Genomic DNA, 21,036 nt, shown 5'->3' on the forward strand with positions numbered 1-21,036 from the left:
CTCAGGGGTGACCTCATTGCTCTCTCCAACTCCCTGAAGGGAGGTTGTAGCCAGGAGGGGGTTGGTCTCTTCTGCCAGGCAACCAGCACCAGAACAAGAGGACACAGTCTCAAGCTGTGTCAGGGGAAGTTTAGGCTGGAGGTGAGGAGAAAGTTCTTCCCAGAGAGAGTTGTTAGCCGTTGGAACGTGCTGCCCAGGGAGGTGGTGGAGTCCCCATCCCTGGAGGTGTTCAAGAGGGGATTGGATGTGGCACTTGGTGCCATGGTTTAGTCATGAGGTCTGTGGTGCCAGGTTGAATCTGATGATCTCTGAGGTCTCTTCCAACCTTGGTGATACTGTGAACTTTACAGCTTTTAAAGTGGATTCACATCTGAGATACTGCAGAGCTTTAAAGCTTCAGAGCCTTCTCTTCTCCAGACTGAACAGCCCCAGCTCCTTCAGTCTGTCCTCATAGGAGAGGTGCTCCAGCCCTCTGCTCATCCTCCTGGCCCTTCTCTGGACAATGCTGTAGTTGTCAATGGAGACAGGAGTCCTGCTCCTTTGTCCTGGGACTGAGGGCTGCCTGGCTCTTAGAGGAAGCCAGAGCTGCTCCTCAGCGTCTGCTTGCGTGGGGGACTGTGTGTCACACGTGTGTTGCTCTGCATGAGGCAGCTCCAGTCACCAATGGTGGCATCACTGACTGTCTGGCAATGCCCAGAAATAGCTCTCCCACAGTTTTCCTTTGCATGTGTGCAAGTCATAGGATTTTTTATGACTCCTTTCTTTCGTTCCTCCCACCCCGTGCTGTCCAGTGACATTCACTATTGAGTTCCAAATCCTGGCCAGGACCAGAGGTCGAGTCAGTGCTGGGCTCTGCAGAGCTGTGTCCTCCCTGGCCAAATTAGCAGAAGGTGCCTGCTGCTTTTTATTCCCCTCTTAGCTTTTTTGAGTTTGTCAGTGACAAGCCAACTGCTGGCTTTTATGGGAATAAATTACGACTCAAATAATTTGCATTTAAAATGCAAATGAGTGGGAAGCATCAGCAAGGAGCCTTCTGCTTTCTTTGCAGAGCAGGGACTGGGGCTTGGAGCAGCCCAGGGAGACTCTGGGTATAAAATTCAGTTAATTGGACTTGCTGAAAAATGAAATGGGTTCAGCCTCGTGCTAATTCCTGGGCTGGTGATTTAATGTGACATCAGGAGACGAAGGACTGGGAAGGTGATGAGCCACTGACTAAACCAGTCACTGGGGCTGTAAATTATACTTCTGAGATTCCCAGTGGCAGATTGAGAGGCTCCAATAAAACTGCAAGAGGTGAATAAAACCTAGCTGGGAAGCAATTTGTCAGGATCTCTGGGCTCGTCTGAACGAGCCTTTAAGTTCCCTTGTTCTTTATTCTCCAAGTTACCTCTTGTAGCACCACCTGAATACCAACAGGGACTGCAGCCTGGCACAAGGTGAGAGCTGCCTGTAGTTGGTTCTCGAGCAAAACCTCTTTCAGATGAACCAAGAGCCTGGTGATGTGTCTCTGCACGTAACATTTCCCTGTTGGAAGCTTAAGGTCAACTTTCTGCACCCTTCATTGATTTCTGGGCCTGTCCTAGAAGGACAAAGTGAAGAATGTTTTGTGGGCTGCCTGTGGCCAAGGAGAGAAGTGCAGGAGGAATTCAGTCTCATCTTTCAGTGCAGAATAATCCTTCAGTGTAATTGTAGCAATGGTTGACTTGTTTCCTTTTTAATAGGACATGGAAAGCATTATACAGCAGAATTTGAGCATGGAAAATGAGACTGCCCTGTCTGTAAAGCCAACCTGCTTTACTCTGGCAGCATGCTCTTGTAGGGCAGTAGCTGATGCTGCCTCATACCTCCCTTCTGTGTGTCACAGTTGGTTTAATATATCTCCATGTCTTTTGTTTTTGTAGCCATGTTCAAGAGCACCTTGTCTTCTGGAAGCAGAGCCACAGTGAACAGATGAATCTATTCAGCCAGACATTCCTCCATTAGAGCTCTCTCCTCATGGAGCACCACGGTGGGGAGGAGATGGACTCCAAAGAGGAAAGTCCTCAGGTGTGGACTGACTCTGCTGAGCAGGAGCAGAATACTGCTCAGGTGATTAGTGCCTTCCAGTGTGCTTTGTTTCAGGCTGACCTGGGCTTGGTGGGGTGGCTTGGCAAGCGGAATTTCACATGCAACCCTTCCTTAAAGCCCAGAAACTCAACTTCCATTTATAAACACAAACCTGCCTGGGATGGTTTGGGGTTAAAGCTTCAGCAAACCACAGCAGTGAATGCACAGCCACCTGAGAGGAGCTAACCAAAACCAGCCAGGGGCTATGGGAAGTTTCAGTGTCCAAAAATGTGCACAACTGGGAGGGGAAAGTGAAAGGGTGTTCAGATTAATGAACATTAACCAAATCTGTGCTCTGGGGCAGCCTTTTAGATGGCATCAGTTGGGAACTGTGGGTGGGCCTGGGGGAAAGTAAGATGAGTAATTTTTTGTCCAGTCAGACATCTGGGTAGTGAGGAAAGGAGAAATGTTATTAGTGAGTGACTAATACAGCCCAGTTCTGAGGTGTGCAGCTAGTCCCTGAGATCATGCAGCCAAGGATTTCTAGAAGGCTATAGATTGTGTGTTCTGTTGAATATGTGATGTGCTGCAGATCATTTGACCCACAAGCTGAGAAGTTTGAACTCTCCTGGTAATTTCCAGCTTTGAAATTCACAGAGGCAGGCAGTTTTCAGTGGCCTGGTTACCCATACAAGGGGAGAGCCATACTGTTGTTTGCACAAGCCAGGTAGGAGGCTTGATGAGCTGCTGTGGAGTGCTCTCTGAGACCAAAGCACTGCACTCATCCTCACTGGAGTGTTTGCCTGAGGATTTCTTGTATGGAATCAACACTTAGCATCCCCAAGGGAGGGCCAGGTGTCTCCTGAAGCACAAGCTAAAAAGTTGAAGCAGAGTAAATAAAGTACTGAACTGTGGCATCATCTTCTGTGCATTTGATGAGAGTATGGACACTGAAAAGAGGTTTTCTGCTACCTGGCCTATTTTCCCTGCATGCTGAAAATGGGTTTTAGTGTGTAAAGGGTGTCAAAAGATAAACATGTCCCTGCTGCCTCTGGGATTAACTAGTCTAGTTTAAGGTAGGCCACTGATCTCCACTTATGATCATGATGTTCTGTCAAGATCAGCTTGTTTGGCTTTTAAACTGCTGCCCTAGCCATAACTTGTGCCAGCAGTCCTTTGAATCATTGCTTAATGCTTTCCAGTTCTCTGTTCCTCTGTTTCAGTAGTTGGATTTTCTCGTGGTGCTGTGTGTACACACTCCAGAGAAGCAATCTAACATACCCCCTTGCTCCTCCTGATAGGTGCAATGCTCTTCCTTGGAGCAGTATCAAAGTTAATAGACTCTGTTAGGTGTTCATCAGGCAGGAAGAATTGCCTCCCAACTACAGAAGTAGCTGAATGAAGTAATTATCATAAATCCAGAGAGCAGTATGGGAATGGAGGGAAACAATACACCCATAAATCCCAGAGATACACTAGTTCATATCTTTCCTTCCTGAGCTGGTTGATAAGCTGCCATCAGCTTGCCTTCTGTTATGGATTTTCAAAGGATGATCTAAGAACTAAGTTTGGGAAGGTGCCCTTTGTACCAGGTAGGTCTTGAGTTACACTGCAGAGTAAAGCCAGGCTGCTGGGGTTTGTGTGCAGAGCCCTGTGTTGCTGGCATGATTCAGAGGAGATTTTAAATGTGTCTTATCAAAAGCATTGGCTGGGGAGCTGGGACACAAGGTGCTCTCTGCTTTCAGAGAATCACAGAATCATTTTGGTTGGAGAAGGCTTTGAAGGTCATCAAGTCCAACCAGTCTTTAACTCTACCAGGGCTGGTGCTAAGTCCTGCCCCTCAGCACCACATTTCTGCCTCGTTGAAGCACCTCCAAGGATGGGGATTCAGCCACCTCCCTGGGCAGCCTGCAACCTCTCCAATACTGGTGCCAGTTTTTGAGAACCTTTCTAATGAGGAAGTTTCTCCTAATGCCCAACCTAAACCTCCCCTGGTGCCACTTGAGGCCATTTCCTCTCATCCTATCACTTGTTACTGGGGAGCAGAGACCACCCCCTTTGCTCTGCAAGCAGTGTGGTCTGTGGCGTTTCCCAGAGGCGTACAGCAGCAGGAGTTTCACTCCGGGGTGTGTTTCTCCCTTGCAGGTGCACTTTGTGCCCGAGGGGGGCACTGTGGCCCAGATCGTGTACAGCGACGAGCAGGACCGGCCCTCGCAGCAGGTGGTCTACACGGCCGACGGCACCTCCTACACCTCCGTGGACACCTCGGAGCACACCCTGGTTTACATCCATCCTGTGGAAGCTACGCAGGCATGTGTGGTTCTGGGCCCACCCCCTTTTGGCACCTAGGAACCAAAGCAGTCTGGCTTGAGATGAAAGCCAGTTACCAGCCAAGTGACACAACTGCAAAGCAGCAGGCAGTTGCTCTTAGCACTTTTATCTGCCTGCTGCTGAGCAGGGGCATCGTGCTGTTCCTTTGTCTGATGTGGTAATCAAAGGATGGCCAGGCTGTGAATTATGAAATGGTGGTTATTGCACTGAAGGTGGACCAGATGATAATGAAATCAAAGTTGTTGTTTTTCAAAACATGGATAATCTCTCCAGAAATTCTTGCCTCTGAATTCAGTAAAATGCTAAGAGTGATTGATGTGCCTTCTGGAAGAGTCCTTGCTTTGTGTAGTACTCTTCTTATAATTGATAGTTACAACAAGTCCTCTCTCTCTGCAGAGGATTCTTGGTGTGTTCAATCTGATGGTGCAGCTTCTCTGCAGAGTTGTTGTTGATTATTACAGACCTAGGTCCTTTTTGCCTCCTCCTGATGATACCAAATAGCCTTTGCTCTCTGACAGCATGTGTTTACAGGGGGTTAATACAGCCTGCATCTGTACCCCTGTGCAGACAGATAAAACAAGAGGGACAGGCACTCTTTGTCAGGAATGTTTTATGAAGGCTTTGCTGACAGGACAGATTAGCAGTGCTACAAAGTGCATGCACTTGACACCAGCAGCAGCACTGGTGTGCTCTCTGCCTTGTGCAGTTCTTGGCTGTTACATGAAAGCAAATTCCTACCTGGTGGAATGTTCTGAGAGGGTATTTTGAGGGAGTATCTCCCAGGAAATTAGTGATTAAGTGAATCCCAGACTCTGAGTACTGGCACTTTGGCAGCAGAGCTGCAGTGTTAAGGCACTTGAATGCAATTTAAATGGTCAGAAGGCTGGAGCACTTCCCCTATGGGGACAGGCTGAGAGAGCTGGGGCTGTTCAGCTGGGAGAAGAGAGGGCTCCAGGGAGAGCTTAGAGCAGCCTTCTAATATCCAAAGGGGGCTACAAGAAAGCTGGAGAGAGACTTTTTTACAAGGGCTTGTAATGACAGGACGAGGGGCAATGCCTTTGGGCTGCAAAAGGGGAGGCTGAGACTGGAAGTCCCTTCCAATCCAAACTGTTCTGTGAATCTATGAAGCTATCAAAGCATTAATGGAATTTGGCTGATGCCATGCTTTATGTTGTTGGAGCCAGACTGCTACAAGCTGAGGCATTTCAAGTTTTGGCAAAGCAAGCAATGCTTAGTTTTCATCTGAGTCTTGCATTTCCCAGGAGGAAGCCCTCTCTCTTTAAGTCTGTAGATGAAAAATGCCCCAGAGCGAGGAAATTCTCTTTTCATGGAGCACTGCCTAATTTGAGCCCCATCTCTGTGCATGTAGATTCACATGGGTAAGTTAATTGATGTAGTGTGGCAACAGCACGTTCCAAGTTAGCAGGAGATCAGCTGTGGCTCACTTGTTGGCAGCAGGGTGATGTCTGTGTGAGCTGGGAGCACACAAGCCCAAAGCCTCTTTGATAAACCTTTTTCACTTTGTCTAGACTCTGTTTACAGATCCGTCCCAAGTGGCTTATGTCCAACAGGATGCCACCACCCAGCAGGTAAGAAGGAGACATTATTGTCTGGCTTTGGGCCTGAAACTCTTCCTGAGGGTTAAGGGACATTGTTGTGGTGCTAGAGTGTAATAAGCTAGCCCTGGGATTTGTCAACAGCAGTCTTGTCACCCCAGGGATCATGGGCAGAAAGCTTGTGGGAAGAAGCCACTGCTAGCTTGGCCAACTTGTGCAGGAATGGCAGCAAAACTGAAGAGAGTTTGAGCTACTGATGAGCAAAAGTACTAATTTACTGCCCCAGATGCAATGGGAATTCTTTGATTCTCATCCCTTTAATCAGCAAACTGATGTGGCTGACTTGATTTTAATGAAGTCATTCTGGAAAGGCTGGGTTTGCAGTTGTCCTCCTACAGATTAGCATCCCCCATGCCTTGAAGTCCATGAAAGGCTCTCAAAGGATAGAAAGTTTGGGTCAAATTCTAATTTTGCTGGAAACTTCACAGGGAATTAGTGGTAAAGCCTTCAAAAGTTCCACTGCTGTCTCTTCTACCTCACCAGGGCATCCCAGGTGTGCTCACCGGTGTGAAGTGGGCCAGCAACAGAATGAAATCCATCAATACTATAAAGATCTGATGATTTCTCTTTCTCTTCATCTGTCATGGATGGGGAAAGTGTCCCTGCCAATGCCAGGGGGGTTGGAACCAGATGATCTTTAAGCTCCCTTTCAACCCAAACTGTTCTGTAAATCCATGGAAGCTTTTGGTGTTAACTTGATTTTGTGTCTTTGGGGGCTGCGTGGTGGCACACAGGCGTAGGTGCTTTCAGCTCTAGTTCAGATTCTCTGCTCCTCCTGGAGACTGCTTGGTGAGCCTTTAATGGCAGGTGTAAAGGGATGTGTGAGATCTGAATCCTTTTGAATGCCATCACTAAAATGTGTATTTATTGATGGGCTTGGGGCAGAGGGAAGGGCTGCACCAAAAGGCAATTTTCTTCTTGCTGAAAGAAACTGTTGAGGGGCAGGCAGGAAACAATGCCTGGCACAGTAAAGGTGGTACCTGCTTCCTTCCTGTTCTCTCATTGGGAGTGTCACTCTGGAACTTTTTGCCACATCAATTTCCTGGCTTTAAAAAGCCCCCTCCCCCCCCCCCAATCCTGTTTAATTATCTCAAAGCTCATTTAACAAAGAAATACCTGGTCTAATTAAAAGCAGAGCTGATGTGCAGCGCAGATGACACTCTGACAGCAGAGGCTGTTGAGCAGCAAGGACATGAGCATTGTCTGTGTGTCCTCAGCTCCATCTGATGGCAGTCCCAGCAGAGATGTTCCTTAGCTGCTGAAGGGCTCGTCCCTCACAGTGGCAGCTCCTGCCTTTGTGAGGTGTTTTTTACATCAGCAGCTCATGTGGGACATGCCCAAACTGTACAAGTGGTAATTGAAGCTCCTCGTGTCCTTCAAAAGAAACTTGAGCTGAAGCAGCAATGGGAAGGTTTTCATAACTCATGCCTTCATGCCTCCCAGTGGCAGACATGGAAGGGAAAGCAAGGCTGTGTTTGAGGTGTGATCAGTAGCAGGAAGTGCTAATGGGAGGTACAAACAGACACAAACTTGCACGAACCTCTCGCTGCTGGCAGGCCTGGGGGTGTGCCACCCAGTGATGATTCCTTTTCTGTTGCCACTTGGCATCAGGGATGTCAATACCAGACAGCCTGCTTCAGCTGTCATCTTGGCAGGTTCCTGCTCCCTGAAGTCATCTTTTTTTCACCCCTCCCTGTAGTTTCTAAGCAGTTTCACAATTGACTCTTACCACCTGTTTAAACACAACAACTGGATTGGAAGGTTTAAGACCCTCTGCTTCCAGTATGGATTTTTCTGGTCTGCTCCTTCCCTCTTGGCACAATTTGCTGGGCTCAGATTTAGCTGATATTTATTAAGCATTCTGTGGAGGGGCTTTAATTTAGCATAAAAGCTGCTTAACAGTCAGAGGCACAAACGAGAAGCCACATGATGTCAGCTGTAGAAGAGGGATGAAAAATCACGAGGGATAACAGTGCACACTCCTGTAGAGATAAGCAGGGAGGAGAAGACAGGAAAGGTGATTTCCTAGGATCTTAATTCTGCTTAGTCCTCTCACTGAGTAGATGATGGGAGCATTAATTTTGCATCAGTGCATTCACTTTCTTGTTAGCACACCAAAAGAGAAGAGTATCAAAGCAATCACAAAGGTATGGTGTGAGTAAATAATGCCAAGGAAATAGGATTATTGGAATCCTTTTATTTGAGGGCTTCATCCCCCCAAGGGGATCAAAGAAATGGGTAGATTCAGACTGGATGTTAGGAAGAAATTCTTCCCCGTGAGGGTGGTGAGACACTGGCACAGGTTGCCCAGGGAGGTAGTAGGAGCCTCATCCTTGGAGGTTTTTAAGGCCAGGCTGGCTGTGGCTCTGGGCAACCTGATCTAGTGTGAGTTGTCCCTGTGCCCATGGCAGGGGGGTTGGAACCAGATGATCCTTGAGGTCCCTTCCAACCCCGATAATTCTATGAATCTTGGTTTGCTTGAGGAAAAGATAAGCCAAAAGAGGATATAAATAACATTTAATTGTATTAATAGATCTAAAATGCCTGTCACCATATCCATAAAACATTCTGGAACCACTCTGAGGTTTCCTTCTTTACCTTCTCCCTTAAAACCAACTGTGAATGGGGGGGATGGAAGAGAAAACAGCCCCCAAATCACTGCTGTGTGCCAAGAGCTAAAGTGCCCCTCATTTCTGCTTGGGAGTGCAATGAGAACCTAATGTATTAAAGCAAAAAGTGGGAGAGAGGAAATTCAGACACTGCAAAATCCAGACTCACTTTGGAAGCCTTTCCCTTTGCCCCTGGGTCTGCAGGTTTTGCCCAAGTCCATCATTCCTACCTTCAAAAAAAAGCCCCAATAAAATAAAAGAGAGCATTGAACTGCTGCAGATTGTGACCCAGGGTAGGCCTGGAGGGAGCTTTGCATGCAGGGCACTGCCCATGTGTAAGTGAGTGGTGGGAATGACGCAGTGCTAAAATGAGTGCCTATAATTTTAGGTCACTGTGCTCTTGCCTGCTGCTGCTCAGAGCATGAATCCCACCAACCTCTCCGTGCTCGGCAACGTTGCCCAATCCCCCCAGCCAATGGCTCTGGAGCAGGGGCCACAAGCAGATAGAGTAAGTTGCCAGGCTCCCTTTCCTTTTGCTTTCATTGCTCCATTGTCTCGGGTGAGGAAACGTGTCTGAGTGATACAGGAGGAGAGGAGGCAGAGCTGTAGGCACAGATTTGTGCTGTCTTTCGTAGTCTCACCGTGGAGTGTGTGGGGTTGGGTGGCTGTTTGGGGTTTGGGGTTTTTTTTAGGAGACATCATGTGTTTAATACACAGAGAAACCTGTTGTCCAGATTGTTCTGTCTTGAGCATCCACCTTAAAATCCTCTCCTAGGATTCAGAAAGCAGAGTTAACAGAAGGTGTGATGCTGACTGTCACGCAGGACCGACGTGCAGTGGGTCTCTTTGCCAGACAGCTTGGCTGTGTGGTGTGTTGTCTTGTTCCTCACCTGAGAAACCTGTGTGGGTGAGGGAATGTTCTCTGCAGTGCAGCTCTGTTGTTTTCTTGGGTTTGGGTTTGGTTTTTTTCCTTTCAGGGAAAGGGATAAACTTTAAAATCAGTGAAAGAATGCAATGTTCTCAGCTGTCCTCTGTGTCCCACAGTCTGTGTTTGGTCCTCGTGTTATCTCATCCCTTATTGATCCCCATGTGTGTGCTCTGGGGATTGTTTGTTTGATTGTGTGATAGCAGAGACAAGATCCTGTGCCAAAGTGCAGGATTCTCTCACTTGTGCAGGAGTTAAAATACAGCCTTAGGCTCCAGATAGTTTCCACAGAGGCTGGACCTTTCAGACCTTCTGTGAAGGTCCAGCAGTTCTCTGATAGCATTTTCTTCTCTCAAGTCAGCTCGTGACAGAGTAGAGCAAGGTAGGGACACAGAGCTGTCCTGGGTAAGGCTGGCAGCAGCAGCAGCGATGCAAAGCATCCTTCAGCAGTCATTTATCATGCCACTTCACTTTCCCTTGTCCTTCTTTCCATTAGCAAAGGAAGTGGGAAGGGTAGGCTAGCAAGAGCCTTGATTGTATGTCTTTCTCAGGGTGTTTTTTTCTCCACGGATTAATGCTGATTGTTTGTGACTTCTCTCCTCAGGCATCATTACCGGTGCATAACCAGGTGTTACCTCCTATGGAGGAAGTGGATGGTTCTGACCCTTTAGCACCTCTGCAGAATCAAATGGGAAGCATGGAAGCAAAAGAGGAAGACGATGAGGATGAAGATGAGGATGAAGAAGGGGAAGACACTGACATGGATGAATGGGATCCAGATCCACCTCGACCCTTTGATCCCAATGATTTATGTAAGCATATAAAGTAGCATGTAGTGTATGGACTTGATCTCTAAGATATCTTCCAGCCTTGACAGTTCACTGATTCTATGATGAGCTGCTTTTTCTTTCCCCTCCACCAGCCCTCTTGTAAAAGGAGCTGGAATCCATTCAGATTGTAGCAGTAATAAGTAAACCCCAGGAAAACAAGCTCACATTGAGCTGCCTTCCTGAAAAGACAAGGTCCTGGTTGAGGTGGAGTCTCTGAGCTGCTCTGTTCTTCATTTTGCTCTCTCTAGTGCTTGAAAATGTAGACAGACTATTGGGATAAAGGTTCCCACAGCTGTGCCAGAGGCATTTAGAGAGAGATAAGGCTGTGTGCCCTGAGCTGTGCAGGTGGGGCCTGCCTGACAGTCACAACCTCTCTGACTTTGTCTTGTAGGGTGTGAAGAGTGCAATAACGCCCACCCCTCCGTGTGCCCCAAGCATGGGCCTTTGCATCCCATCCCCAACCGGCCCGTGCTGACCAGGGCCAGGGCCAGCCTGCCCTTGGTGCTCTACATCGACAGGTTTCTGGGAGGTGTCTTCTCCAAGAGGCGGATCCCGAAGCGCACGCAGTTCGGACCGGTGGAGGGCCCCCTGGTGAGGCAGACTGAGCTCAAAGACTGCTACATTCACTTGAAGGTAAGGGGCTGCATGGGAGAGGGGCAAGCAGTTTGTGCTTAAGCTTTTCATGTTCATGAGGTAGCCACAGGTTGCACTGGGGTGGATGGGACCCTCAAAGTCATCTTGTCCAACCCCCCTCCAGTCAGCAGGGACCAGAGCAGGCTGCCCAGGGCCACATCCTGGAGATGTTATTTCCATCTCCAAGTCACTCTCACATGGGCTTGAAGCAGCATCTGGACATCAAAATAGCCACATGTGAGGATGTTTGGCAACCATTATTTTGTGTAACTTAAGCTAAAAATATTTTTCTTCCCCTTTACCTCCTCTCCCCCACAAGATGTAGGGTGGAGGAGAGAGATTCCTCCCCTTCCTCATGCCAAGTCAGTGTGAGGTGTGGATTTGGCTGAACTTACCCATTTATGTACTGGTTTCATTATAGGAATTGGTTGTTTATTTGCTGGAGGTTATGTCCACAGTCCTGAGAGTTCTGCTCTCTGATGGCCAGTGTCTGGCAGGCAAGCTGTAGCACAGGCAGATTCAGTCACCCAACAGAAGTTCAACTGAAGAAGTTGCTTCCAGCTTGAGGCTGTGTCATGAATCAGGAAATGAAAAGAGAAGTGGCTCTGCCAGTTAGAACAGCTGCATAGCCCCAGCTTCTTGTGCCTCACTTAGGGCCACACAGAAAGTACCCTTTCAATGAATCCTTCTTGCCCTGGAAAGCCATGGAAGGGTCCCCAGTTAAATCTCTACCTGTTTTTCAATGCTTTTCCTGAGTGCTGCCTGTCTCTGGACTGCTGTTAGCAAGGCGAGGCAGCTGGCTAAGCCTTCACTGCCTTCCTGATGTCAAAGCTGCATGGACACAGTTGGTTTTCTAGCAGCTCAAAGTCTTTTGAACCTGCTGCCAGGCAGTTACAGTCACATGTAATTGGCTTTTGCTACAGGTTTCTCTTGATAAGGGTGAGAGAAAAGACAGAGATTTGCAAGAGGACCTATGGTTTGAGCTTTCTAGCGAGGCTCTTTGTAACTGGATGATGTTTGTGCGTCCAGCTCAGAACCATTTGGAGCAGAACCTGGTCGCCTATCAGTATGGCCACCACATTTATTACACCACCATTAAAAACGTGGAGCCCAAGCAGGAACTCAAGGTATGGCTTTGCTCATGGTCTGGGACTCTCTTCTTTTTTCCTACTGCTGAAATCCTATCTTAGAGTTGCTGCTCTGTAAGTGCATCCCCAGAAATGATTGCTCTAAATAGTTTTAGGGTGGTTTTCCCCCCTCCCCTCTGCTAAAGCAGATGATGGCCTGAATCAAATATCACTGAAGTCAGTAAGTTGTTAGCCACCAATTTTAAATAAGCTCTGGCTCAGGTATAAAATGAGAAAGTTGAAGAGTATGTAAATGATTTGTCTGTCACTCTCATGCCTTACACTGCATCTATTTTGCTGATGCTTTTTAGTCTTGAATGCCCTTTCCAGTTAGTCCTGTGTGCCCTTGGCTTATTTTATAGCATCACTGAATGGTTGGGCTTGGAAGAGACCTCCTAAAGTATCACAGTATGCCCAAGGTTGGAAGAGACCTCAAAGATCATCGAGTCCAACCTGTCACCACAGACCGTGTGACTAGACCATGGCACCAAGTGCCACATCCAATCCCCTCTTGAACACCTCCAGGGATGGGGACTCCACCACCACCCTGGGCAGCACATTCCAATGACTTATGACTCTCTGTGAAGAACTTTCTCCTCATCTCAAGCTTAAACTTCCCCTGGTGCAGCTTGAGACTGTGTCCTCTTGTTCTGGTGCTGGTTGCCTGGGAGAAGAGACCAACCCCTTCCTGGCTACAACCTCCTTTCAGGTAGTTGTGAAGAGCAATGAGGTCACCTCTGAGCCTCCTCTTCTCCAGGCTAAACAACTCCAGCTCCCTCAGCCTCTCCTCACAGGGCTGTGCTCGAGGCCTCTCCCCAGCCTTGTGTCCTTCTCTGGACACCTTCAAGTGTCTCGATGTCCTTCCTAAACTGAGGGGCTCAGAACTGGACACAGGACTCAAGGTGTGGCCTAATCAATGTAGAGTCCAGGGGCACAATGACCTCCCTGCTCCTGCTGGCCACACTATTCCTAATGCAGGCCAGGATGCCGTTGGCCTTCTTGGCCACCTGGGCACACTGCTGGCTTGTGTTTAGGCAGCTGTCCGTTAGCACCCCCAGGTCCTTCTCTGTTTGGTAGCTGTCCAGCCACAAGTCACCCAGCCCAACCCCTGTGCAGTCAGCAGGGCCATCTTCCATGAGATCAGGTTGCCCAGAGCTTTGTTGAGCCTCACCTTGAATAGCTCCAAGGATGGGGGTTCAACTACCTGTCTGAACAACCTGTGTTGCACCACCCTCAGGGTGCAGAACTCATTCCTAATATCCAATCTAGATGCCACTCACCACTGCTGTGAAAATGCCTGCAGCACTCTGCAAGTCTAAACTTGCCCAGATTTTCCATGCTGAAAATCTCTTCATGCCTCCTTCATCTCTTCTAAAACCAAACCTTTTTAATCAAGCAGCAAGAGAAGATGAGAACTGATGCAAGAATTCCCAGCTAACTCTGAGCATCTGATTTTAGGCTCTCATCAGCTTTGTCTTTCTGCCTCCTGTGGTGTTCTGTGCTGAAGGCTTCCTAAATTTGTGTGAGGAAAGCAAGTCCATCGTGCTGCAGCCTGGCAGGTCTTTGTTTTGGGAAGCAGGACCATGTTGCTCCTACCCTTCAGAACATTTGGAAACATTCTAAATGAGTCTCTGTGGCCTCATTGTCTTTGTGAAGCGAGCAGGAGAGAAAGAGGAAATCCCCAAGCTAACAACTTTTCCACTGCTGTTGGTACAACAAGTATCAGCATTCTGCTGACCTCCATCCTTTACAGTCACACAGTCAGGTCTGGAAAGATGGATGTTACTTCCTTGAGAGCCACTGGTAGCCATGTGTGAGATTAAAATTCATATTAGGAGGCTATACCTTAAAATTAAATGGATATGGTTTCTGGGCAAAGCTCTTTCATTCCTCAGTGGGGGCATATTGATCTCACCAGGGTTTATTATTGAGGATGAAAGGAGCGATAAGAGTTAGTGGCAGGGGCAAGAGAAGTTAATGTATTGCTTAAAAACCATTTTCAAATGAATTCCCTTTAGCTCTGGCTTCAGCTCAGTGTTCTCTTCCCTCCTGTTGCTCCTGCAGGTGTGGTATGCTGCCTCTTATGCAGAGTTTGTGAACCAGAAGATCCATGACATATCTGAGGAGGAAAGGAAGGGTAACTTGGGTTCTTCTGCTCTCTGCTTTTGCCAGAGGGTGGCTGGGTCTTGTATTCCTTACTTTCATGCACATGGCCTGTACAGTGGTCCCAAATCTCTGCTAGGTTGTGAAAAGTTGACCCAGAGCTTAGACGAGAGCTTGGTGCTGCTAACTCTTCTGCTAGAATTACACCATGTGAACCTCTGGCCTCAGGGTCTGGGAAGCATTAGGCTGCCAGAGGTGTGTTTGTACACTTCCAAGTGGAACCTTGAGTCTGTGTCATAAACCAATGTTTATGCCTTAGATTGAGAGGTTTCTCTTGACCTCCCCTAATTCATGCCACAGAGGGACTTAGAAGGGTAAATTGCCAAATCTCCCAGAATTTTAAGCAGTTTATAGTGCACATGAATTGTCCCCAGTGACCTTCTCTGATGAGCCACAGTGCAGAGAGGATAAGAGAAAAGCTAAATGGAGCAGTGCTGGGTGTTCTGCAGCCTGTCTGACATCCAGGGGAGGAATATGGCCTGGAGAGGACAAAAAGCTGGTGAGGGGGGGATAAAAAAAAGAGGTTTTTACTTGGTGGTGACTGAAATGCTGTTCTTGCCACTTCCAACTGCATGTAGTTCTCAGAGAGCAGGAGAAGAACTGGCCCTGTTATGAGTGCAATCGTCGCTTCATGAGCTCGGAGCAGCTCCAGCAGCACCTCAACTCCCACGATGAGAAGCTGGACTTCTTCAGCAGGTACTGAAAGCCTTAGCTTTGTCTGTTGTCATTATGCTGCTTCCCCAAACCTGTAGAAAGGAGGCTCTTTGCCCTGCAGACCTCACTGACCACTTTTGGTCCCCACGTGAGGTACCAGGAGGTGAGAGTGTGGCATCAGGAAGCTGGTTGGTTGGTTTAAGAGGCCCTTGTGGGAGATGTAGCTTGAGGGGAAATAAATACCCTGTAGAGGGCAATAAATATCCTCTTGAAACCAGTGAGATTTTGGGGGGGGGGTGGTTTTGATTCTTCATCAATGACCTAACAACTGCAAGATTTCAGTAGCAGAGTTTTAGAATACTGATGATTCTCAGGTGGATGCAGATACAGAGCTTGGAGAAGAAGCCTGCTTATGGGGATGGTAACATAGTTCTTCCTGACCCATTGAAAGCTGAACCTCCAAACCTCCATCAGAGAGCAGAAGACATTGCTGCCTATTTTATTTTCAGGAACCTTAGCAAATGGCTGCATTTTGTTTGGATTTTTTGACAGAGAAAATTGTTCCCTTCAGTTTACTGCCTGACATCAATGGCCAAGTGCCTTTTTGGGGGAGGGATTTTACAGCTTCAGCATTCAAATTGGTTTCCTTCTGTGCTTGTTGCATCTAGCTGAAAACGCTTGTACAGTGAGATGTTGGAAGGAAGAGTTGCCATGGCAGAGGACTTGCTAGCAGCCAGTAGTCCTCTCAATCCCATGATTACTGAAATAAATGTTAATGTGTTTGTGGACTTGGGTTTCTCAGGGCATGCAATAACCAGATACCAGCCAGCACCCTGGGGTTCTGCTGCCAGGCTTTCCTTAGGTTTTATTGCTTGCTGCAGGCTGTGTTTCCTGAGTTGATTGGGTGAATAGTGATGCTGAGAAAGAAATCCTAAAATCAGTGGAGATTCCAAACCTCTCCTTTTCTGTCTTTAACCTGGAGCACTGTGTATTCTGCAGAGCCAGAGGCCGAGGCCGTGGGCGAGGAAAGAGGAGGTTTGGGCCAGGCAGGCGCCCAGGCCGGCCTCCCAAATTCATGCGGATGGAAGTCACCAGTGAAAACGGGGAGAAGTGTGAAGAAGGGACACAGGTATAGTTTGGGGAAGGGGGGTGGAGAGTTGGGGGGGGGGGAGAAATCATGTCTGGGAGTTGTAAGCTCTTGGCCCAAAGAATTTGGGGCATAAATGCGAACTGAAGGTGTGCTTTGGACTTGGACCCAAGTCATTCTCGGGCTTCTTGCTGGGTGGCGTCCCCCAGGGATCAGTGCTGGGCCCCATCCTCTTTAACATCTTCATTGATGATCTGGATGAGGGGATTGAGTCAGTCATCAGCAAATTTGCAGATGACACCAAGTTAGGAGCAGATGTTGGTCAGTTAGAGGGTAGAAAGGCTCTGCAGAGGGACCTCGACCCACTGGATGGATGGGCAGAGTCCAGCAGGATGGCATTCAACAAGTCCAAGTGCCAGGTGCTGCACTTTGGCCACAACAACCCCATGAAGAGCTACAGGCTGGGGTCAGAGTGGCTGGAGAGCTCCCAAACAGAGAGGACCTGGGGGTGCTGATTGACAGCCACCTAAACATGAGCCAGCAGTGTGCCCAGGTGGCCAAGAGGGCCAATGGCATCCTGGCCTGCATCAGGAATAGTGTGGCCAGCAGGAGCAGGGGAAGTACTTGTGCCCCCTGTACTCTGCATTGGTTAGGCCACACCTTGAGTCCTGGGTCCAGTTCTGGGCCCCTCAGTTTAAGAAGGATATCGAAACACTTGAAGGTGTCCAGAGAAGGGCAACAAGGCTGGGGAGAGGCCTTGAGCACAGCCCTGTGAGGAGAGGCTGAAGGAGCTGGGATTGTTTAGCCTGGAGAAGAGGAGGCTCAGGGGAGACCTCACTGCCCTCTACAACTACCTGAAGGGAGGTTGCAGCCAGGAAGGGGTTGGTCTCTTCTCCCAGGCAAGCAGCACCAGAACAAGGGGACACAGTCTCAAGCTGTGCCAGGGGAAGTTTAGGCTGGAGGTGAGGAGAAAGTTCTTCCCAGAGAGAGTCATTCGTCATTGGGATGTGCTGCCCAGGGAGGTGGTGGAGTCCCCATCCCTGGAGGTGTTCAAGAGGGGATTGGATGTGGCACTTGGTGCCATGGTCTAGTCATGGGTCTGTGGTCACAGGTTGGATTGATGATCCTCGAGGTCTCTTCCAACCTTAGCAATCCTGTGATTCTCTGCCAGGGCAAGGAGAACACTGCTTCCCTTCTCCCTGCTATAAAACCTGTACAATCACTTGCATTTCCACAGCAACGTTCATCCCACAGCACTTAGTAGTGGAGAGAGGTTATTGCAGCAGTTTAGCAGCATCTCAGAAGTAATTTAGACAGTAAAACTGTAATGGGAATTTAGGTTCATATCTGTCCTTTCTGGGACACCAGGTCAGAGCCTGCCCTTAAAACTGCTGCTGGAAGAATTAAATCAGTTTGAGTTATGATTCTTGGTGCTGTTGTAATATTAACAAAAGGGCCTCCTGTTGGCATACACACTGCAAAATGTTCTTTTCCTTGTGGCTCTTGCTTGTATTCTGCAGGGACCTCATCTGATGCATAGAAGTAAAATGCTGCATTCTCTCTGCTGCTGACCACACTTAGGTTACTACCAAGGCCTTTCATGGGAGGTGTCAGAAGGGATCAGTGGTTCTATTTTTATGACTTAGCTGGAAGCTGCTGTCTGGAATGGTGGTAATTCTCCTCTGGCATCTTGCTGGGTCATGGTTCAGTGCTGACTCAGAGGGAGGAACGTGTAGGTTGCCTCTGACTGCCTGCTGCTTGTTCTCTGAGCGTGCAGGGTTGCACTGTATGTTGCATTACGGGCAGACAGTTGAGAGATCATCCTCAGCATGCAAGAAGGGCAACGAAGTTGGGGAGGGGTTTGGTACACAAGCCCTATGAGGAAAGACTGAGGGAGCTGGGGTTGCTTAGCCTGGAGAAGAGGAGGCTCAGGGGTGACCTTCTTGCTCTCTACAACTCCCTGAAGGGAGGTTGTAGAGAGGCAGAGGTTGGTCTCTTCTCCCAGGCAGCCAGCACCAGAACAAGAGGACACAGTCTCAGGCTGCACCAGGGGAGGTTCAGGTTGGATGTTAGGAAGAAGTTCTATGCAGAGAGAGTGATTGCCCATTGGAATGGGCTGCCCAAGGAGGTGGTGGAGTCACTATGATTGGAGGTTTTCAGGAGGAGACTTGATGGGGTGCTTGGTGCCATGGGTTAGCTGTTTGGGTGGGTTGGATTGGTTGATGGGTTGGACAGGATGATCTTGAAGGTCTCTTCCAACCTGGTTTGGTTTATTCTAAATAAAGCTGCATGACACAAAGCAGCTCCATTTAGACAAGCATAATGCTGCAGCCAAACTCCACAGAGGTAGGACTTACTGGGTGCAGCCCTGTGCTGATGTCTGAATGGTCTCTAGGCTGGAGGTAGCTTTTGTCCTGCCAGCTTGGAGCATGGCCCAGAGCTAGCTCATGTGTGTGTGTACAGCTGAGCAGAGCCATGGTTATGTCCCAAGCCTTTGGAGGGCTGCCCACCTAACTAATGACTGGGTACATGAGGTCATCTGCCAGAGGGCTTAAGACTCAGGTTGCTGTGAGCACACTTCAGTGTCAACAAGTGTGGAACCTGGCCACCTAGACCAGGACTGGACGTTCAGCTGTTGTGTTGCTCTAAGTCTCTCCCTCTGGTAAGCACTCATGAAGGCTTTCAACAACTGCACTCCTTTTTGTCTTCTCCCACACCTGCTTTTGTGCTTTGACAGTACTGATATGTTTTGGGTGTTCTGTCTTCTAGCTTATGCTTTTAAGATTCCTGAGTTGCCTTATGTGATGTCAAGGCAGGATCTGTGGGGATTTTTCCCCTGTAATAGGAGAGGATTCCATCCCAGAGCAGTTACTGGGAATTAAGCAGAAAGAATATTGATTCTTTTGGGGGTTTTTGGGCACGTGCTTTCTGCTCCCTTTTCTTTTATGCTAATGCTAAAAAGGAAGAAAACAGCTTTGTGTAATAAATGTAAGTGATGTATGCAGCTGGGTAGATGCAGAGCTTGGAAGCTGGGTAGCAAAACACATCCTGCACAATGTAATCACCTCGTTTGTCACTCTCCAGTTCAGCATTCCAGATAGTTTGTTAGCAAGGAGAAGACACTGCATAACAATAGATGATAATGCTTCCAAGTGACAATGATTTCAACAAGATAGAAACTCTCTGCTTTCCCCTGGTCTGTGCTACTTGCTTTGGTCATCAAATTTCTCACAGGTCGATCCTAGATCACCTGTGGTTAAAGCAAAAGCTGCCAGGAAGGTAGAACAACTTGGTTTTGATACTGAATTGGGTCACTTTGGCTGGCTGTGTCTGATCAGATAACATGATTCACAGATTCATAGAATGGTTTGGTTGGAAGGGACCTTAAAGATCATCTAGTTCCAACTCCCACCCTACCATGGGCAAGGACACCTTCTACTAGACCAGGTTGCTCAAGGCCTCATCCAGCCTGGCCTTGAACATCTTGGACTCAATGATCTTTGAGGTCTCTTCCAACCTTAGTAATACTGAATACCTCCATGGAGCCCCTGCAGCCTTCCTGGGCAGCCTGTTCCAGTGTCTCCCCACCCTCACTGTAAAGCATTTCTTCCTACTCTCCAGTCTAAGTCTGCCCTCTCTGAGCTTTATGATGGCCAAGAGAGTCTCCTACCTGCAGCTCCTCATGCTCGGCAGTCTGACTGTTCTAGCTGGAGGTGGAGACGACCTGCTGAAAGCATCAGTGGAAGGCAGCAGGAAGGTGTCAGTGTAGGCACTGTTTGTTTCTAGCTGGTGGTCATGTAGCAGTCTTGTTGTGTGCTGAGTATGATCAAAGCCCCTTTCAGTGGGTGGGGGGAATAATCACTGGCTGTATGATTTGCGATTTCAGGACTTGCTGCATTTTTCCAGCAAGGGGCAGTTTGATGAGGCCGGACAAGCCACACTGAATGGGTTGGAGCAGCAGGAGCAGACTCCAGTGCCATCAGAGGCACAGTCAGCACTGGAGCAGCAGCAGCAGCAGCAGCCAGAAAACCACCCACTGCAAATCCAGCCGCAGCAGGAAGAGAGCGCAGTGCCCACGCAGAGCACCATGACGGCAGACGACATGAGGCGAGCGAAGCGCATCAGGGTAAGCACAGAGGATGCTGGGCCACGTCTTCTCTCCCCCTATTTGCTTGGACCTGCCTGCCAGGACCAGCTGGACTCTTTCTCTCCCTTGTCCTCTCTGTTTCCAAACCTTCAGTAAAGCATCTCATTCCTCACAGTTCTGTTTGGGCTGAGAGGGAGACAATTTGCATGTAGGGAACTGGTGTCTCTCCTGAGAGATGCTAGTGAGGATTGGTCACCAGTTGGAGCTGATTCAATTCCAGCACAGTTAATTCTTTCACAGCAACACAGCCCAGCCAAGCTGGCAAGCAGGAGTGCTTCCAACAGCCGGCTGAATCACGGTGCTGTGGCACAGACTAACGACTTGTTCACAGCACCATCTGTGTCTCTCTGAACTCTTTCCTTGCACAGACTTGCCAGAAAGGAGCCATGACCCTGCTTTAGATCCACTCACTTGATGATATTTAGTGATAAACATCCTTTCTTGGGGGGGGGGGAGGCAGCAAAACCTGCCTGTCTTTGGGAGATTAAAACCTGTGCCGAGTGCTTTGTGTACCGACAGCAAACACTTTGAGCCTGAGCTTTGTGTCAGCTGGGTGAGCTTGGGGTTGGTTTTTTTTTTCCTCCTTCTTTTTTTTTTTGCCTCTGCTCTGTGTGGGAGGGAAATGATTCAAGCAAATAATCCTTCAAGCTGTGCAACTGTGAGATTGGTTTATTTAGTCTGAAATCTTCCTCTTTGCCTCCCGTGTGTAAAATTTCGATTACAAGAAAGGAACAGCTGCAGGAGGGGGCAAGGCTTCATTTTTGGGTGATGAGGCAGGGTTGGAAAAGGGTGGAGCAGCTGGTGAAGGTGTTGAGCCGTGTTTTTGCTCTCTGTTTATACATCCTTAGGATTGTTTTGGTTGGAAGAG

General features: G+C 48.4%; 1 protein-coding gene across 3 annotated transcripts in view; it reads left to right on the forward strand.

Annotated features, from left to right (window-relative positions):
* Window positions 1–21,036, forward strand: part of PRDM10 (PR/SET domain 10) — a 49,656-nt gene that overhangs the window by 9,214 nt on the left and 19,406 nt on the right. Inside the window, exons 2-12 of one of the 3 annotated variants that reach the window (XM_068160027.1) lie at window positions 1,902–2,088; window positions 4,192–4,356; window positions 5,907–5,966; window positions 8,991–9,110; window positions 10,132–10,339; window positions 10,749–10,990; window positions 11,914–12,117; window positions 14,182–14,254; window positions 14,859–14,976; window positions 15,934–16,063; window positions 19,908–20,147. In XM_068160027.1, the coding sequence (XP_068016128.1) occupies window positions 1,996–2,088; window positions 4,192–4,356; window positions 5,907–5,966; window positions 8,991–9,110; window positions 10,132–10,339; window positions 10,749–10,990; window positions 11,914–12,117; window positions 14,182–14,254; window positions 14,859–14,976; window positions 15,934–16,063; window positions 19,908–20,147 (1,653 nt within the window). In that variant the 5' untranslated portion in view covers window positions 1,902–1,995. The remainder of the gene's footprint in view (window positions 1–1,901; window positions 2,089–4,191; window positions 4,357–5,906; window positions 5,967–8,990; window positions 9,111–10,131; window positions 10,340–10,748; window positions 10,991–11,913; window positions 12,118–14,181; window positions 14,255–14,858; window positions 14,977–15,933; window positions 16,064–19,907; window positions 20,148–21,036) is intronic. The other 2 variants (XM_068160028.1, XM_068160029.1) reach the window with 2 other exon arrangements.

This window comes from Melanerpes formicivorus, unplaced genomic scaffold (genome assembly GCF_026170545.1).
Source record: "Melanerpes formicivorus ecotype bairdi unplaced genomic scaffold, bMelFor1.0.p_v2 SCAF_47, whole genome shotgun sequence".
Taxonomy (NCBI): Eukaryota; Metazoa; Chordata; class Aves; order Piciformes; family Picidae; genus Melanerpes; species Melanerpes formicivorus.